At 36.6% G+C, this 18825-nt stretch overlaps 3 protein-coding genes across 5 annotated transcripts; 1 reads left to right on the forward strand and 2 right to left on the reverse strand.

Annotated features, from left to right (window-relative positions):
* Positions 1 to 414: 414 nt before the first annotated feature.
* On the reverse strand, positions 415 to 1897 carry LOC127810307 (putative clathrin assembly protein At1g25240). The gene has a single exon (XM_052349699.1). It carries the CDS (start codon positions 1716 to 1718, stop codon positions 573 to 575), a length of 1146 nt encoding a protein of 381 aa, XP_052205659.1. The 5' UTR covers positions 1719 to 1897; the 3' UTR covers positions 415 to 572.
* A 1720-nt stretch (positions 1898 to 3617) lies between these two features.
* Positions 3618 to 9215, forward strand: LOC127809822 (uncharacterized). Of its 3 annotated transcripts, none has more exons than XM_052348952.1 (4): positions 3618 to 3825; positions 4794 to 4979; positions 8199 to 8457; positions 8599 to 9215. In XM_052348952.1, the coding sequence occupies exons 1-3, from the start codon at positions 3823 to 3825 to the stop codon at positions 8451 to 8453; spliced, it is 444 nt and encodes a 147-aa protein (XP_052204912.1). In that variant the 5' UTR covers positions 3618 to 3822; the 3' UTR covers positions 8454 to 8457; positions 8599 to 9215. The 3 variants fall into 3 exon arrangements, with proteins under 3 accessions (XP_052204912.1, XP_052204913.1, XP_052204911.1); XM_052348953.1 differs by having other exon boundaries at positions 3619 to 3803; XM_052348951.1 differs by lacking the exon at positions 3618 to 3825 and adding an exon at positions 3864 to 4689.
* A 130-nt stretch (positions 9216 to 9345) lies between these two features.
* On the reverse strand, positions 9346 to 18481 carry LOC127809821 (IAA-alanine resistance protein 1). Its single transcript, XM_052348950.1, has 11 exons — positions 17633 to 18481; positions 16429 to 16512; positions 16267 to 16316; positions 15139 to 15190; positions 13179 to 13298; positions 12220 to 12503; positions 10915 to 11067; positions 10581 to 10688; positions 9815 to 9916; positions 9661 to 9705; positions 9346 to 9578 (listed from the first exon to the last, which is right to left on the reverse strand). Exons 1-11 carry the CDS (start codon positions 17991 to 17993, stop codon positions 9426 to 9428), a joined length of 1512 nt encoding a protein of 503 aa, XP_052204910.1. The 5' UTR covers positions 17994 to 18481; the 3' UTR covers positions 9346 to 9425.
* Positions 18482 to 18825: the final 344 nt, after the last annotated feature.

Consider the following 18825-nt stretch of genomic DNA (forward strand, 5'->3'; position numbering starts at 1 on the left):
TGGTGGTGGAGACCTGAATTCCATGGGTATCATAAGAGTGAATGCGATAGCTAGATATATAGATGCTTAATTAGAGGACAGTGCTAGCTTGTTATATGCGAATGTTGATCATAATCCTATTTCCACGACATGTAATGTTGCAGAAAAATGTTACAAAGACCTTTATATAAACATGTTTGTCTTCTCTTAGTCAATTTGGTTTGTTAATGTTGTATCTCTCACTTTGTTCGCTTCATTCTTAATGTCTGCTGTTAGTAAATTAAATTGGTGTTTGAAGCCTCATTTTTCAAAAATAATTTTTACATATTTTATTTTATTTACTTATTTAGGGTTAGAGGGTTGGCAGTGTCCTCAACAACAAGTAGACCAACACATCTCCTAATTGGAATACCAAAAGAAACATTGAGACGAGGGAAAAATATTTTTGGAAGTTACTTCTGATCATATCATATGTTTTGTTTTTCAAAACAAAACCCACAGTTTAAAGAACACTTTGATATTTCATTTTCCCCACTTTTCTGTCCATTCATGCGCAGTTGATCAAAATGCAAATCCAAATCCAAATCCATCTACTACAGGAAACTAATTAAATCTGGAAGATCACGAGGACAATTACCATATGGCTGATCATCATCAAGTCGAATCAAAGGCGAGTCGAAAGGGTTCTCTTTTCTCAAACCAGGACTTGTAATTTCTTCTTTCAACTCTGCCAAATCTTCATCAAACAGTTCCCATTCTTGCGTGATTATCGTCTGCAATCCGCATTTCAGAACCTTCTCTTCTTCCATCGGTTCCTTCTCCTGTTCTGGAACAACCTGATCATCCTTTCGACTGCAAATCCTATCCGGAACTCCATTGATGATGCGCTCGAGCTCTCTGATGCCTTCTTCCGGCAGCCGTTTTATGGTGGGGCACTCCGACGCCCTTAAAACTCCGATCTCACGGCAATACTCGAAGTACAGAGCGAGCTCCTCGCTCTGCACGGTTGCTTTCTGAACGAGCTTCAGAGCCCACGAGGCTTGAATTTTCCCGGCTGAATGAATCTTGACGAGAACTTTGGCCATGGCGTTGCAGACTTTGCTGTACACGTCGTAGACCTCGAGGATGACGCAGTCCATGGCTTCGAGAACAAGCACCGTCATTATCTTCTCCGTTTGGGGCTTGATCTGGAGCAACAAATCAAGCAACTCTTGCAGTTTCTGAATCCTAACCAGATCCTGCGTGATGGGTTGCTCTTCCGTTCTCGATTTTTGTTCATGCATATCCATGCTAACGAAGGTTGATTTGTGATCGAGAAACGTGTAGTAGGCTCGAATGAAGGCATTGAAGCCCCACGTTTTGGCGGCGCTGCCATGACCGTCACGGAAGTTAGAAAGATCGAAGGGGAGCCGGCCGATCTTCTGCGCCGCCGGGACCTTGCAGGCGAAGACGGCGTGCATGAGAATCAAGCCTTTTAGGGCCACGACCCAACTCCGAGTTTTCTCCATTCTCATCCATATAGCCCACAACAAAGGTTTGAGGTAGGCCTGCGACAATCGTACCCAAGACACGACTTTCTGGGTGCTTCGATAGTCGAGCGCGGAGTCGTCGTGGCTGGTGGCCTTGATCACCGCCGCCTCGATGTCAGGGTGCCGGAGCGACGTCCGGCGGCCGAGGCTGGCTATTATGATGCTGTTGCGGTCCTTCAAGGCTCCGCAAGCCCTTCTCCAAAGCCTCATGGTATCAAAAACTTATTTTATGCGATCGTCGACGTCACTGTCACTGCAATTAATCAGTCACTCTATATATATATATTGCAGAGTGACAATGGGGGTTTAAAATGACAATCACATGGGAATAAGTTTTTGATCCGTTCAATTCAATTTGGTTTTCTGGCCCATGTTCGAACATTAGAACGAATCAAGATTGCAAGCACAACTCAGCCTAGCTGGCCACGAAACTCCATTAATTCTCCACCTCGCTAAATTCGGCAAGGTTTACGTTGTTTTCAGCTTAATTTTAGAAACCATGACTGCACGTAAATAGTAGGTAACGGTCACCACTTGACTCCGTCGGAGCCAACTAGAAATAGGGACATTTGGCTTTGTCGCTCTCCATGACTACTCAAACCTTTCTTTCAAACCCAACTCGAAATGTAATGGGCAGACGACACCTGTAAGTGTCTTTTCTTTTCTTTTAACACGTGTATATGTTTTATCTTTTCTTTTTTTAGCCATATGATATAAACAGTATGTTTGTGAGTGACTATGATGGAAGAATTAATGAGTCATCATGAGTGGGCAGATTGGGACTCAATCTTAATTAATGTGTTTGACTGATTTTAATTTATATATATTTTTTAATTTAGTTTGATTCAGCATATTTTTTTTGGGATTTATTAACAATCTGGTAAGGTTCAAGTTGAATTATATTATTGGGTTTACAGACCGACCACCCTCTATTAAAATTTTTAAAGGAAACCTCAAGGAAGATCAGTAATATTTGTAAGAATTTAATGTGATTAATATAATTTAAATAAATCTAAAAAATAACATGTATATATTACCTTAGATTGGATCATAGTAATTTATATAAAATTTGAATCGTCTTACCTCCACAACATCTGTAAATTAAATGAAGTTAAATTTTAGGCCATTATGTTCAAGTTATCTTCGTTGTGATTAAAAAACCAATATATCTTGTCTTCCGAATGTATTATATAATGTGTCGATAAGTTACTATTATTATTTTTTTTTTCTAAAGTTGATAGGTTTTCGTTTGAGTTGTGGATCAGGAAATAAATATAATAAGTAAAGTATTTGATAACATTCAGTTTACTTATGTGTGTTGGAGGGTCTAAATTCAATTTGAGCATTTTGATATATTAATTAAATAAATATTCAAATATTTTATTAAATAATTTTATGTAATCAACCTTACGTCACCTTAATCTCAAATGAAGCTGAGATCATTTTTATTTATAATTAGTCTTATTATCTCTCCTTCGATTGAATTAAACTTGCTCGATTTCATATACATGTGACGTAATAAATATGTTTATTAATATTTTATATATATATTCAAACTAGTTTAATCGTAATTCTTAAATTTTATCTTTAATAAGTATTATTCTAATCGTCTCCCTCGCAGTAATTATAATATATATGTATTTTTGTAATATTTATTTTAACTTGTGTTAAATTATGATAATGGTTAAAACTTGTATTAATTAAGTTTGTAAATATAATAAATGCAAAAAGAAATTTGTATCTATTGTTCAAATATTAGTGGCTTTTTATGGGTTTTTTTTTTTTTTTTTGGTTCTTTTGCTAATATGCATTTTATAGTGTTTCTCTAATTTTCTCAAATGGCTAGAGAATTTGATTTTTTTTAATTGATGAAAATCTACCATTATTACATATTGAGTGTAAATTGAGTAAACCTACCAAATTTGCTTAATAATTTACAAATATTTACTAAATAAACATATAAAAATTAAATCTTAATCATAGAGAAAGTTAATGTAGCTCTTAACGAGTGAAATGACAACCTTAGACTTAGAGAAAGCCTATGCTATTTTGGGTTTTAATTTAACAAACAAGATCTTAATTCTAATTCTGTATCTTTCCCCCCAACAACTTTATTTTCCTGAGAATGACATTTGAAGGCAGGCTGAAAGGTTTCAACTTTCAATTCAACCATTTTGAAAGTTGGTGTGGCAGCGGTTCGATTGGCCATGGAGATGGGCTGTTCTACTTCTCACATTCTACTTGAGACTTGAGGAGGGTGATTCCATCGCAGTCATCTCTGCATTGCGAAATCGGGTTCACTTCTTATATTCATATGGTCATTACATATCCTCTCTTTTTTTTTTTTCACACGCTAGAAGTTTGTTAATGTTCTGAGTTTCTGCATATTAGGAAATCGGTATCTCTGTGGCGCACTATTTTGCTCAGTTTGGAATTGCTCTGACAGAAGAATTCGTGTGCAATTTTTTTTTTTTTTGAAGAAGTCAAAAAACAAATTCAAGAAAAGGAGGATTTTTTTTTTTTTTTTTGGTGGGGTTTGATTTTGGATGTGCATGTCTTAAGAATTTCCGAAGAAGAAAACAAAAAACAAATTCAAGAAGTAGAGGGTTTGTTTTCATTTGTTTTTATGTTTCTGGATGCATATGAACTGTTTGTAAGAATTCCCGAAAGAAAAAGCAGCGCCTTTTCCGTGGACAACGGCTACTTAAAGCAAACCAAAGGCTCGCCCTTTCGGCTTTGCAATCTCGCTTTTCTTGGGTTGCACAGCTAATCCCCCCCCGGTTGCCCTCGCTCTCTCTCTCTCTCTCACACACACACACACACACAGCTTGCTGTTTCTGCAAAGCCAAGAAAAAGATGGAAAGTTGGGACACAGCTATGTTTTTCTCATGCACTTTGTTACTGTTCCTAAAGCAAAACAAAGTGAAAAAGCTGTCTCTATCTCCCATATATCTATGCAGAGGCATAGATTTTCGTGGGATAGGGACCCAATAAAGAAAGAAAAAGTCTGAATTCAGTAGATATGGTGCTTGGAATCTTTTCTCGCCTTTTCTTGTTCAGGCGATCCCCACCATTTCACCTCTTTCCCCCCCTCTCTCTCTATTTGATTGGGCTTTTCCTTTTCCCTTCTGGTATAATCTTGTCATTTTTCTACATGGATTTTTCTTATGGGTATAATTTTGTAAGAGCCTTTTCTCTCTCTCCAATTTCATATATAATTGTGTACTTGGTTGGGGATTCTGTGCTTATTTTATGGCTTTATTACTCTTGTTTCTGAATTTTTAGGATAAGAAAGAGAGCCTTATTCCAGTGATAGATGAGACCAGCAAGGCAAGAGATAGGGTTAGGATGGATTTTTGTCAAAATGGGGTTGAATCCAACACTGAGTTCTGGCCAATAGAGCATCCAACTGAGCCTCCAGATGAGGATCAACCTGTGAAATGCCCAGTGCCGGACTCCTCACTTGTAAATGTAAGTTCTACTAAGAGTTCCCCCCATTTGTTCACATTTACTATGTAGCTGAGCTTGTTCTAGTAATCTGGCTTTTGATATGTTATACTTTTGCTGTGCTTAGTAAAAAATTGATGATATAATGGTTGTGATTTTTGGTTGTTTCAAGTATTGGTATCTATCTCCCTAGAAATACTGAGGCACGAAATTTAATTTTTGAAGGATGTAAAATTGAAATGGAAGCATCAAATGGAACAGAGATAGCTAAGACAAAACTACACAAGGATTTTTTTACTGTGGTTCATCCACAAATTTGGGCAGTTCACTGGCAAAGATGTTAATTTCCATAATGATCCATTAATACAACCTTTTCTCCATCTCACTGATCACTGCCACAAAAATCCCTAAACACAGCTACGAAGAGCAAGACCCAAAAGTGAAAACTTTGGCACAGATCAAACATATTGTTTCTGGACAACGTTGTCATTTTTTGATCTGTTTGTGAAAGTTAGATTTTATTTAAACAACATTGAGGGTGGGTGTCCAAGGAAGTATCTTACAAAGATTGGCATCTTATTCAGCTAGAATCATTCTTACACACCTAACTGGGGAACCGGATTCCCTAAAGCCGTTCAAAAATTATTGCAAACACTGCTTTTCTTTGGGTTTGGGACACATTTTAAATAGAAACATTATTTTCTCAAAAAATATGGGCTATTCACCATAAGGTGCCACACATAGTATTTTATAAGATTATCCTCTCAAGAACATAGTCAAGATAAAATACAGTGTTCGTCTAGGTAAATTTCTAGGGAGCCTTACACTGGAACTCAAGAGCTAGATAATCTCCATGAAGTATCCATTTTGCAGCTTCAAGAATGTAACCTTGTTTGAAGCTGTGATGTGATTATCCATGCAGAAAGGATCTCCAAACAAACATTGGTGTAACACAAGGGCATCTCCAGTGCATGAGGCTTCCCATCCTGTTCACACACTAAGCACTCGTCCAATCACACCTTGCCCTCGCCTCCTCAGATTGTCAAAAATGAGGATTCACTTGAGAGGCTATCGAAACAAAGAAGGCCAACATGGGAGGGGTTTCCATGGAAGGCTAACTCTCCTTTTATTTTTGCTAGTGGCCTCATATAATGAGTGGGCAGTGAAGATTCCTTCCAGACAGATACGTATCCGTAGTGTCCTGCCCAGTGATGTGGTGCTCATGTAACAAACCAAACATGGGGGATTTGGAGTCGATTTTCAATCCATAAGATGACACTAAATTGAGGAGGCTGTAATCCACCTTAATGGCACAGGCGAAAAACATTCCCCCCACCCTGAAGAAGTTTATTTCTGACAATATTAAAGAGTTCAGGAAAGATCTCACATGACAGCCCACACTCGTACCATATCTGGCCATAACCTCACTTTATTCCCTCCGCCAACTTTGAATAAGGTGGATTTAGGAAAATAGCTGAGACCTGCCTAATACCCCTCTGGAGCTCTATAAGGGGTTCTAACCACCCCGGTTGACCATCTCCAAAGACAACAATGTTTATACTCAGTAACACTCTGCAAAGTCTTGCCCCCTCACGTGGAAACCTCCAACCCCCTTAATGGGCATGCATACCTTGTCCCCTAACCCCCACTAAATGGTACTTCAATACTATTATACCAATCAAATGAGAATCCTTCTATAACTTTGTTAATCTCTTGGGTATAGTAATCAAAGCCATGTTATGCTAAGAAGACAAAACAGGGTACGGTTAGTGAAAGTAATCCTACCACCCTTAGACAGATGTCTTTTCCAACTGTCTAGCTGATTTTTCATTATCTAAGAAAACGGTATCCTAAATTGCATTAGCTTGAGAAGATGGATAAACTGTGTAATAATTTAGAACTACACCCTAACAGGCCTTAAGTGATTATGCCATTGACCAACCATGGGCACAAAGCTTAATTTTAGAGGGATTGACTGTACACCCTGATGCTGTATTGAAGCACAATAGGACAAGCGAAGGAGCTCCTTGCGTGGTCCATAAAGTAACAACAAAGGGACGTTTGATACACGGACACTGAGAACTTCCATGTAACCTCAAAGCCATTGATCTAATCTAAACTATAAGTTAGGAGACCAAGAGCCACTGTACTAGGCATGAACAAAAACAAGAAAAGAGGATCACCCTAGTGAAACTCTAGAACTATGGAAAATAATCTACAGGGACCTTGTTCACCAAAACTGTGAACTTCTGAGAAGATATACAATCAAGAATTCAGGCCCACTGTCTCAACGCAAACCCCATCCTCTTAAGCACATAGACTAAAACTCCAATTCACATGGTCATAAAACTTTAAATAATCCTCGGACCAGGACTTCTGCCCAGAATCAATGCATTCATGAGCAATAAAGCAGCATCCAGATTCTGCACCCCCCACCCCGTGTGCGCAGCGGAAGGCATTCTGGAGTCCAAGAGACTACACTAACCAGCATCCTAAGCCTATTAGATGATACTTTAGCAAAAAAGAAAATTTGGTAAATACTCTGTGGGAGGCTGATAGGCTAAATCCTTTGACACCCAGGCTTCCCTTCTTAGGAATGAGAGCTATCAAAGAAGCATTTAAGATGTTTTTTACACTTCTGGCAATACATTTTCAGGGCAATATGCATAATGGAAGAATAGAACAAGCATCAAATGAGATTCCAACGGTGGGTTATCTATGATACAGTTATCTGTGAACCTTGGTAGGTAATTTTGGTTTGCTAGAAAGTTGCTTCTGCCCCTAGAGTACATATAAAGATTGACCATGTTATGAATAGTCGTGTTGGTTGGTATGATAGTCATTAAATAACTCTGCAATCAGCTTCACTCTACATTTGGTTAAATGTCTGCTTCTTGCACATGTAAGAGTCAAGATACTTATTATTTCCTCAATGTCCTTGGACATTCATCAGTTTTAGTTGCTGGGAAACCTTGAAACCTAGTTTTGTCTAGTTACTGCATTTCCATCACGGAGTCTTAGCATTTGTTGTCAATCGATAAGATCCTAGGAGACATCCTTAAATAAGCCACTACTCTATTCTATTGTATATGTCAACGCTTTCAGGGTCCCTGATGAAATCTTACTTTGACAACCATCTATTTAGCAGATGACAGATCTTTCATATATGGTAAAAGTATGAAAACCAACCCTGAAAAATCAGCAAGAGTTTAACCTTTTAACTGAAAGGATGGCCAAATGCAGGAGGAGCAGTTCTGCGATAGCCCCCGGAAGAGGACAGAACTATCAGCAGTAGTGAACAAAGAAGGAATGATGGTGGTAGCTGCCGCAGCTGCAGAGCCTCCTGCTCAAGCAGTGCGGAAGCGGCACCACGCAGCCACTCACAGGGATCATACAGTAGTAAATCCACCGTTGAGAAGGCCACCAGTCCATCCTCTTCCAACCCGTGATTTTACAATCTTCCAATTGCTTCAGCCGTTCAATAAGTCCGAGTCATGACAAGGTATTCCATTTTCTCATGTTATGCTTCGTTTCCTTTCCCCTCCCCCTAAGGAGAAAGGTGAATCCTTTGAGTACATGGAGAAGTGTTTTCACCAAATTCATTTTCCCAAACTGACTTAGCCTTGCCTAACATATAATATAGGGCATTGCTTTGGGAAGCCGCCGGGGTTTCTCGCAACCAAGTTAGCCTTTGAGATTCAGATGTATACTGTCTTCAAACTTCTTGTAGCTTACTTGTATTAATTATATAGTTATGTCTTATGATTGTTCAATTGAATTTCACCTTTTTCTTTTTCTCTCTTGTCCTTATTGCCCTACTAAACTTGGTAAGTAGCTAGAGAAGTTCAGTGCCCCTTGGTTATTATTTCCGTATTTGGGGGTTCTTTACTTTTAAATTTATAAAAAAAAAAAAAATCTTTTCCAGTGCATGGCCAAAGGGAGTCAATACTTGTATCCAGCTTTTGCCTAATGCTTTTCTGTTTTTTGTTTTTTAAAAAAACCTTTCACAACTCAAATTCAAGCAGCTTCACCGTTATTCTCAAGATTTGCCCTTTTCTTCTAATGCTTTTAGGATAAAAAAAATTATACAATTTCTAATCTTCATATTACAATTATCTTTTAAAACCAATAAAAAATTCTCCATTATTTTCAAAAATTAAAAATGTCACAAATACAACTGTTCTGAAAATTCTTGAAACTAGTTAACTAATCACATAAATGTTAGCAATCAATAATTCAATATATATATATACATACATACATACACATAAGTGCTTGCGAATGCACAATATTGAACTGCAATAATTTTTTTGCCAAAACTCTTGCACAATAAAATTTTGGAATATCAAAACAAAATTGGGAGTTGCTGCAAAACTATATTCTGGATGGATTGCTGAAATTCCATTTGACAACTTAAAAATACATTGATCCTTGAACACTGCAATTTAAGCATGAAAGATGAAGGTGCTTTCATTCAACAAGGGATATACAAAGGGCAACAGCCATCCCAGTTACAAATGAGGATAATTGGATTGCTGTAGTTTTTATTGCAGAGCTGCCATTGTTCATCTCTGCCAGAACTCCAGCAACAGCAATGTATACAAACCCGCCTGCTGTAAATCCCTGCACAAATGGAACAGATAAGGACTGCAATATCGATATGATACCCTCGAACGCAGAATGAGCAGTCAGATTGAAGACTAACCTCAATCAAAGATGATTGTCCTGGATCTTGTCCCAAAACTAAAGCCTGTGTGATAATAGGAAAATTCATCTTGAAGTTTTTTGTTCAATTGAGATCATTAATGGGGAGGAACAAAAAACAAGCCTCAAATGTGCCACCCTGAGATATTACTTACCAATGCTGTTCCTGCTAATGCCACTAGTGCTGAGAGGAAATTGAAAAAGAGAGCTTTGGAGGGACTGAAACCAGACCTTACCAAGATTCCAAAATCGCCTATCTGCAAAAGGGTTCAACACTGATGAGGAAACTGAAAAAGAGTGCTTTGAGACTCAAATCAGATATTTTCAAGATTCCCCCAAATCACCTATCACCAAAGATATATATATATAGATATATATATATACATAATCAGTCAAAAATTAAAAGTTTCAAGGATGAAATAAAGCATGGCAGCATGATTATTTTCTCATCTAGCATAGATGAGGGCGAACACAACAATGCCAACACAGAAAATCCTCAAACAAGTGGCAACAACACATTTCAAGCAAGTTCAATACAAAAGCTTTGGTCATCAGATAAAAAGTAAAAAACAGATACTGTAAAGATCTCTTGCTAATCACAATACAGCATGTTCCTCTGGGAAAGATCAATGAATTCCACGCTAACATAATGAGCATTGTCAAATCAAGTAAATTCAACAATAGGTAAAATTGGAGTAGTGAAGAAAGTCTCAAGAAAAATGGCTCATCTAATAGGACCAAAATAGAGAAGCAAATATAACAACGTGCAGCATGAAGATCCCTTCTGAATCTTTTGTATTTAACTTGCTGGAACTTACCTCCAAATTAATGTAAATATTATGAGTTAAACTTTATACAAATTATTGTTTATTGGAAAAATAATTTCTATAAAAAATAAAGGAACAAAGGGGAAAAAGGAACCTCTTGAGGAAGCTCATGGGCAAGCAGAAATAGTGTTCTGGACCACCCGCCCACAGATCCATAAAGGAGGAAAGCACTTCCCAAAGCCATCCCATCAGTGAAATTATGCTGAAATGACAAATGCTTCAATATTTCAGCTAAAAAAAATATAGAATGAAACTGCATACAGATTTTCTATGTAGAACTGTAAAATCCTTGTATCGAGCATTCCAGCATGCAGATGCAAGTGCCCCATTATATCCATCTCCACAGACATTGACACAATCATAGAGAAACAACTTTACTTAATATATGAAAACAAAAGACAAGGGCAGAACATGATGATAGCACATACCACACCATCGGAGAAGAGATTAAGATAACCAAACACAAGATTGGATGGTGAATGAGAAGATTCCCTTTCACTCGCAGATTTAGTACTGCTAGCTGGGCCATTCACAGCAACAGAAGAGGGTTTACCTTCTCCAGCATTAGTACCAGTATTTCTCTGCAATAGTGTCAAAAAAAATAGGTAAGTCACTAGTGGTAAAGAAAAAAAGGGCAAAAAAAGGCAACAGGAACAAGAAGGGCATGTGACAATTAGGTACCATGAGCACCGGGAAAGTTAATCATCATGAGCCAACAGGAAATGTTGCATTTTAGTATTAATCTTCATTACTATATCATAATCATAATAGAATCACCACCTTGATTCAAACTATACTTTACAAACCATGTGCATGCCATCTTACTGTTCAAGGGTACTTTAACCATATAGGTAACATTGGAAACTGGATCATTATTCTTGAAGAGGGATGCTTCATCAGATACGCAAAATTTTGTTAACAAGAGTACATTTGATTTGGAAATCCCATGCACTTTAGCACAATTCTTCCCTCATATTTTACATTTGATTGTTTCTTGCCTTTCTTTCCTACAAAATCTTGCACCACATTAAGGTGTGAATCAATATTTTTTTGCTCAACATGTGAATGATGGACAACTAATAAAGCTTTTACATTGCAAGTTCAATTTTCTAGGCAAAAAAAGCCAATGCATGAGGCTCCTTGCTTTGTGAGGGTTGTTTTTGTATAGAGCCTTACCCTCATTTTGCAAAGAGGCTATTTTCACAACTTGCACTTTTTAATCACAAAGAAACAACCTTATTGTTGCTATCAAGGTTCACCCTCTTCAATGCTTTGGGAAAATAAATAAAAAATGTGTTTTCATGCATTAGAATGGCAACCACAAGAATTGACATTGTGGCAAAACATGTTTTAAAAAGCAGCATTTGTGGTGGGCAAATACAATATTCCAGAGAAGCAGCCTATAATTTCTCACTACGTGCATTTATAATATTCCACCACAAGAATAGACATTGTAGCCAAACTACTGTGCATGAATAAATAGCAATTCTTTTGCACGTTGCAGATACAGATCATAGATCTATATATTTCACAGGTTCATATATATTTGTGCCTAGAGACAAGTCTTTTTTTTTTTTTTTTTCAAAAAAGGTGCAATCTACTCCAGCTACTGCATGACCATACCTCCTGGTTCACATCTTAATAAGTGACTTAAAACCACACCCAGCTCAAAGACAATGCCATCTGAGAGGAAATTTATATGAAATCACAACAATTGTAACTTCTCATCTTACCTTCCGAAGTTGAGTTTCAGGCTGCATTTGCTTTTCATGGATTAAACTGTCATCAGACCTTCCATCAGGAAATGCCCCCTTCGATGATGCTTCCAATATGTTACCATTGTTTTCATTGAGAGACTGCTGCTGATTCTCGTTGTGGCCATCGCTATCATCCTTCAACTTTTTACTGTTTCTATTATTGTAGTGGTGGTGACTATGGTTAGTGGCATTGGCTCCGCCGGAATTGTCTTCAACATACCTCACAATTTTCTCAACAAGAAGAAAAAGGACAATTCCAGCTGCAACAACCATAAGAGATCAGGCTGTAACTATCTAATCTGAAAAGTGGTTGATAAATATCACTTCAGAAAAATGACAATAAGATATACACAGTTAGGAAATTGATGGAAATATCAAGATTTATACATTAATATATGATCAATCCCCAGTGGTAACTCATTAAAACAGTGTCTGGATGTCCCTTTTAAATTTGAGTGAACTTCATTGATTGTTTACATAGATTATAGTACAGGAAATTTACTAACTGTTCGAATGCCATTGCTTGAAAACTGCATGTTTGATGCTCAATAAGTTGCTTGGTATTTCCTCAAATGGCATTATTCAAATGTCATCTGAAAATTTCAAATTTGATATTTAATAGATACTTGCTATTTTCTCAAATGGCTTACTTGAAGAAGATAAGTGACCTGACACCTTTAGTGATTTTCATGTTCAATACAATATCTTTTTTGAGTCAATAGGCTTTGTATCTCACGAACATCAGTAAGAGATTTCTTAGTGTGGGAGACTTATACAGGAGGTCTTTCAAGACACTTTGGACATAATAAGACAATTGGGTAAGTAGAGCCCCAGTAGAAATATTGCTTGCAAAGGTTCAGTTATAGGTATAGATAAAATAGCACTATACGACTGAGATCAACAAGCATGAACAACATGTAAGTTTCTCAGGTTACCCAGAACAGATAATCCAACTGAAAGATCTTCCAAGGAATGGGAATGCGAATGATCATCTCCAGAATGAGCATGAAAATGAGTATGACCCTCATGATTGTGGGAATGGGAGTGTTCACCACCTGTAAAACATTAGATGGCACAGACAATTATGACCTCAAATAATCCAAAGGTGCTGCATTGTTTTGCAAAAAACAAGTCTGAACATTCAGATCAATCTGTCTATCAAGCAGAAAAAGATGATAAAAAGACAAGCTGCAAAGGGAAGAAAGCTTAAAATTCAAGGACACGAGCACAAACCTGTAGAACAGATCCTGTACTAGTAAAGCTATTTAGCCAAAAAAAAAAGGAAGAAAGCTGAAGCAGCTAGTTTTTCTTGCTTTCTTGTAGCATGCATGACTAATACATAATCAAATATGAACTGCAGAAATAAATGTTTAAACTCAATATTTAAGGCATAAGCAGCAATCTTCAACTGCAGAGTGAACTGCTGTTGACTCATATTGAGTGGTAAGTTTGAGTTTGAGAACTATCATCCCTTGTAGACTGCAAAACCTTAATGATTTCAAAAAAAAAATATGACATACAGGCTAAAATATTACCACTCCAGCACAATCAGGATTAACAATTTTGATGTCCAAAAATCTTTCATGGAATTGCTCCTCATTCAATCTTCTCAGTTCCTCCTGGATTAGCATTACATATTAGAGCCCCTCTAGTTGCTATCCACTAATTTGGAGGGGAAAAATTGGTTCTAGGCTTCTATGCAACAAATTAATTCTATGTGAATGTCTCTCTTCTCAAAGCACTTGTAAAAAACCTAAATCACAATCATCCAGGGCAACTCATGATACTATCTTTAAAACAAAATGTTTTCAGCCATCAGATTTATATAATCCCTATTCCAAGGGCATCATGGCATTATATATATAATATTTTGGTAAGTACTAAATATCTAAAAATATAACAATACTAAAAGATTTCTTTCTAACACTTTGTTGATATTTCAGCCACAAGGTGAATTTAGTAAATAACAGAATTTAAGCACATGTATTCCACTTGATCTAAAGGAACAATGGCATAGTGGTAAAATGAATTCTGTTAAAAAAACATATGTGAAAAACAAACCATTGATGCAGCATCCTTGGCCAAGTAGCACCTTAAACACATCACATAGTCTTGCCTTATAGCTATATTCACTTGGGTCAACATACCAAATACAAATATGAGTCCACTTCTGGGCTTGTTATTTAAATCTCACACCCTCAGAACACTTTCATTTATTCTGCATCCATCTCAAACCCTTTAGATTCATTTTAGTACATCTAATTGGTCTACTGCCATCCATATTGCATTGCAAACCATGCAGACCCCAAAACCACATAATTTTAGCTGATAAACTAAGTACTCATCTAGTTGACATCCTTTGACTCCTGAAGTGGTGAAACATGGTATATAAAGAAAATCAGTCTTACCCTAGAAAAACATAGGGGTAAATGAAGAAAAAATGCCAAAACTTTTGCTTCATTTCCAGATTTCTATAAGTTTTAAGTTTATCAAATCACTTCCTAATCTTCAAAATTTGCTGCAATGTTATGCTGTTGTCAAACTTCCATTAATTCTGCTCTAACCATTAGTCAGGTGCTCTCCCATGAATCTTCTAACAATCTGCAATAGCAATGATGTGAGTGCACATAACTAATGGCTGGGTGGATCTTAATGGAGCATATAACATTACGATAGATTTCAAATGTTAGGAAGTAGATTGATAAAATAGAAACTTCAGAATAAATCTGAAAATTCGGTAAAAGTTAGATATTTTGCAGCCCTTTACCCAAAACATAGATTTCCATATGTTCCTTTGATGTGAGAATTGCCAAAGCGCAACGAAAAGTATATAAAGGGGAGAACAAAGTAAGCATAATTGAAGTACCAAAGATTGACATCAGACTTGTTGCATACCAAAAGCATGTGGTAATTGGTGAAGAAAAGCATCCCCTAGCATAGCCCCAGCCTACAAATGGAAAAAGCTCAATGAAAGTAAACAATTTCATAAACCAAGAAGCTGAAGAAATGACATCCTACAGAAGTTTAATTTTCTAAACAAACGTAAATAAGACATAGATATACTCATCAAAAGCAGGAAAGAAAAAGAAACATAAAAGAACAGCATCAGTTGGAATAAGTAAAGAGAAAATAGCAACTTGAAGAACTCTACAACCGTGAGAGACCTGTCATAAATTTGATAAATTAAAAGAGCATCAATTTCATCTAAATAGGGATCAACAAAACTCAGTACATGCAGTTAATAGTTCTGACAAAGTTAGCCTTCCAACAGTCCCTAGGGTGGTAATTCAAGAAGAACTTGATAGGGAAAAGGTCAAAATAGAGATAGAAAAATTTTTAAATAGAAGAGCCAATTACATGAAATATATCTCGTATTGCTATTGTTCTCCAAAGCAATAACAAAAAGTTGGAAAAACTTAAGACACAATTGCATGAATTGATAATATCCTACAATTCTCCAAAGCAAGAATCAAAAGTTAGAAAAAAGAATTTCTCTAATAACTAAAAACTACCACTTTAGTTTATTAAATAAGTCAAATATGAAAGGAAAAGTAAGTAAAAACTATGCAAGATATCCAACTATTTTCGAATTTGCTACAAGCAAATGTAATAGCAGCATCATATACTAAGTGTCAAAATCTTAGGCAGTAGCACAACTAATAAAAAAAAAAATAGCAGCCTCAGTGGAAGTACAACAAGAACATATCAAGCTTTAATCCCACTATGTGGAATCAACTACCTTAATTCTAGCTCACCAATTACTTCTATCCATGACATCAGAGACAAGTAGTATCACAAATCCACAGTAGTCCATTGCATTATATTTATTTAGGAGACAAGAATAAACTAATCAGATATCTTCTTGGAAAAGATTAATAGCAACTTCTTAATGATACATAACCTATTCATCAAAAAACAAATGATACATAACCTAACATGTATAACAGCTCAAAACATGGAAGTAAAAATTCAAATTTACTAAATTCTTAGAAACCAAGAAAGAAGAAACAGGAAGATTCTGACCCCAAATACAGCTAATGAGTCAACAAGTGCCTTCGATGGTTTTCCATGCACTGAAAGAAATGGGAAAGGTTAGAATTTGCATAAGGAGATAGACAACGAATTCAGTAAGAACAACTGCTGATGACACATATGTACATAAGCACGTCTAGCTAAGCTACTTACTAAATATGAAAGGCAAAATTATCAAGCAAATCAGGGAAGCCATGCTCACCAACAATGAGCACCCCATCGCATGAATCCAAAGACCTATCCAATGTAACAAAAAGTAAAATAGATTAGAAGCAACCAAGGGCATCTTTTAAAGACTTGCAATCTTCACAACAATCGGTCATTATTTAATGATTCTTCTAGTACACGCTACACAGTGATCTTGCACTTATTTTCAGCACAGCAATTCAAAACTAAGATGCTCAACATGCTTGACAGAAACAATTTCAAGTGAATTGAAGCATGCCATTTGGTAAAACATGAGGTACAAAATCACAATGTAGGACATATACTACCAGCAAAATAAATAGTCAAGTGTGTGAAGAAACATAATATTATCATCGAACTGGTAGCATCCACAAGTTGAAATCAGAACAAAGAAACAAATTAATATACCATAACGAGTCCAACAAATAGGAATACTGCTTCCCTTTACGAGCTACAATAAATCTTAAAAGGACAATAAAAAATCTCAAAGAGAAAGGTTGTCATCTCATAGGTAGAATAGAGATAAAGGACATTTATCGGGGACAGGAGGGACAATAACAAAACAAACACATGGGCGCAAATAGTAAGTTAATCAATATGCAAACAACATATTGTGAATGTAAAGAACCATATGAGGATGATTTAGCATCGGGTGCCTACATCTACAGTACCATTTTGACAACAGGCCAAATGTAGATTGCTTATAAAAAGATGACAGCAGAAAGTATTTATTTAGAAGAAGAAAGATGCCAACAGAGAGTGGATTTTGGTGAAGTGAGCAAGACATATAAATAGGGGTATCAATCTCCTCTTCTTTTGTCCATACATCAAAGCACAAGCTCCTGGAATCCTAAAATGTAAGTCATTAATCTTTCAATTACGTGAGACTCCAAATACTGGTCAGGATGCAAATTGATTCAGCTGCGCCAGTTACAATAAAACTATAAGTCAAGACTTGATTAACTTTAAAAAACAAACTACGCACCAATTTTTTCCAAATATTTTAACTTCATGTTCCTTCGATTTTTAACAAATCAAACGGCTCAAACCAAATGGAAGCTACTGAATACCAATACATCAGTTTTCTCTTTTTGAAGCAGATAACTTTAACAAAGCAAAACCTTGGTAAAAAATAAATAATAAAAAAACAAAATTGAGATGAACAAAATACCGAGAACAGAGAGCTCTGGAGCGCCATGGTCGTGAAAATGATGATGATGGTCATGATCGTGGCCATGATTGTGAATATGGGAGTACCCAAACCCGTGAAGTTTCAAATCCTCTTCTTCAGCCAGTTCTTCCGCCAGCTTGTTCGACCCAACCGTTGTCTCCTCATGATGATGATGATCATGGTAGTGGTGGTGGTGACCATGTCCGTGATCACACTGGCTATTATCATGAGAATCATGGACGACAGACGCACATGATCCAGAACCGTGACCCTCGTGCCCAAAAACCAGATTCGAACCCGATCCAATTCCCAAAACCAACACAGCCAGCACAAACCAGATCCGGGTATTGCGAATCGCCATATCTGGGGCTGTTGAAGCTTGAAATCGAATTGGGTACCAAAACCTAGTTAGGGTTTCGAGTGGGGGATCAATTTGGACGGCGTTTGCAAGTTCCTTCAATTGTGATGAAACAGACAGCGGCGAGAAAGAGCACGATTATACCGACAATGACCCCAAAGGTCAGTACATCCATATAGATATACAAGGTTATATATATAATATCAGATACAAGGTCGTATATATAATATCGTAACGGCGAGCGTTTCGGCCCGAATTCCAAGGGAAGAAATCTGGATTCTGGAAATCTGTCTGATAGAGAACTCGCTCTACTCTCAGTGTCTCTGAAGCTTTCTACTGCTGACAAGTGCAGGCTTCCATTGCCACACCTTTCTGGTTTGAAATTTGGATCGACTGGTGAGTGTTTCTGTGAAGCTCACATTTTGGGGATTCTTAAAGAAGGCCGGTTGTTGCCGCTTGTCCCACCCACAGCAATTGTTTCCACTTTCTATTGACTTTGGTTTTGGGTAGTCAAATAGCCACTTATGATTTATGACGGGAATTGAAAATTTACAAGAAAATGTTAAATTCAAGTTAACAGATTTGTTCTCCCGTCGTCGGCTTTGCCCTACCCCTACGTATATAATATATAACATTCTTGTTCAAGTTAATTTAATTATAGTATTTTATTTTTTTTATAATTTTAATTATATTTCTTATTTATATTTTTAATTTAATTTAATTTATATATATAAAATAAAATAATGAAATGAGTTAATTTAAAATATAAAAATTAAACTAACTCTTAAGTAAATAAGTATAATCAAAACATCACAAGATTCATGTTAACATATAA

The sequence above is a fragment of the Diospyros lotus genome, chromosome 9 (genome assembly GCF_014633365.1).
Source record: "Diospyros lotus cultivar Yz01 chromosome 9, ASM1463336v1, whole genome shotgun sequence".
Lineage (NCBI taxonomy): Eukaryota > Viridiplantae > Streptophyta > Magnoliopsida > Ericales > Ebenaceae > Diospyros > Diospyros lotus.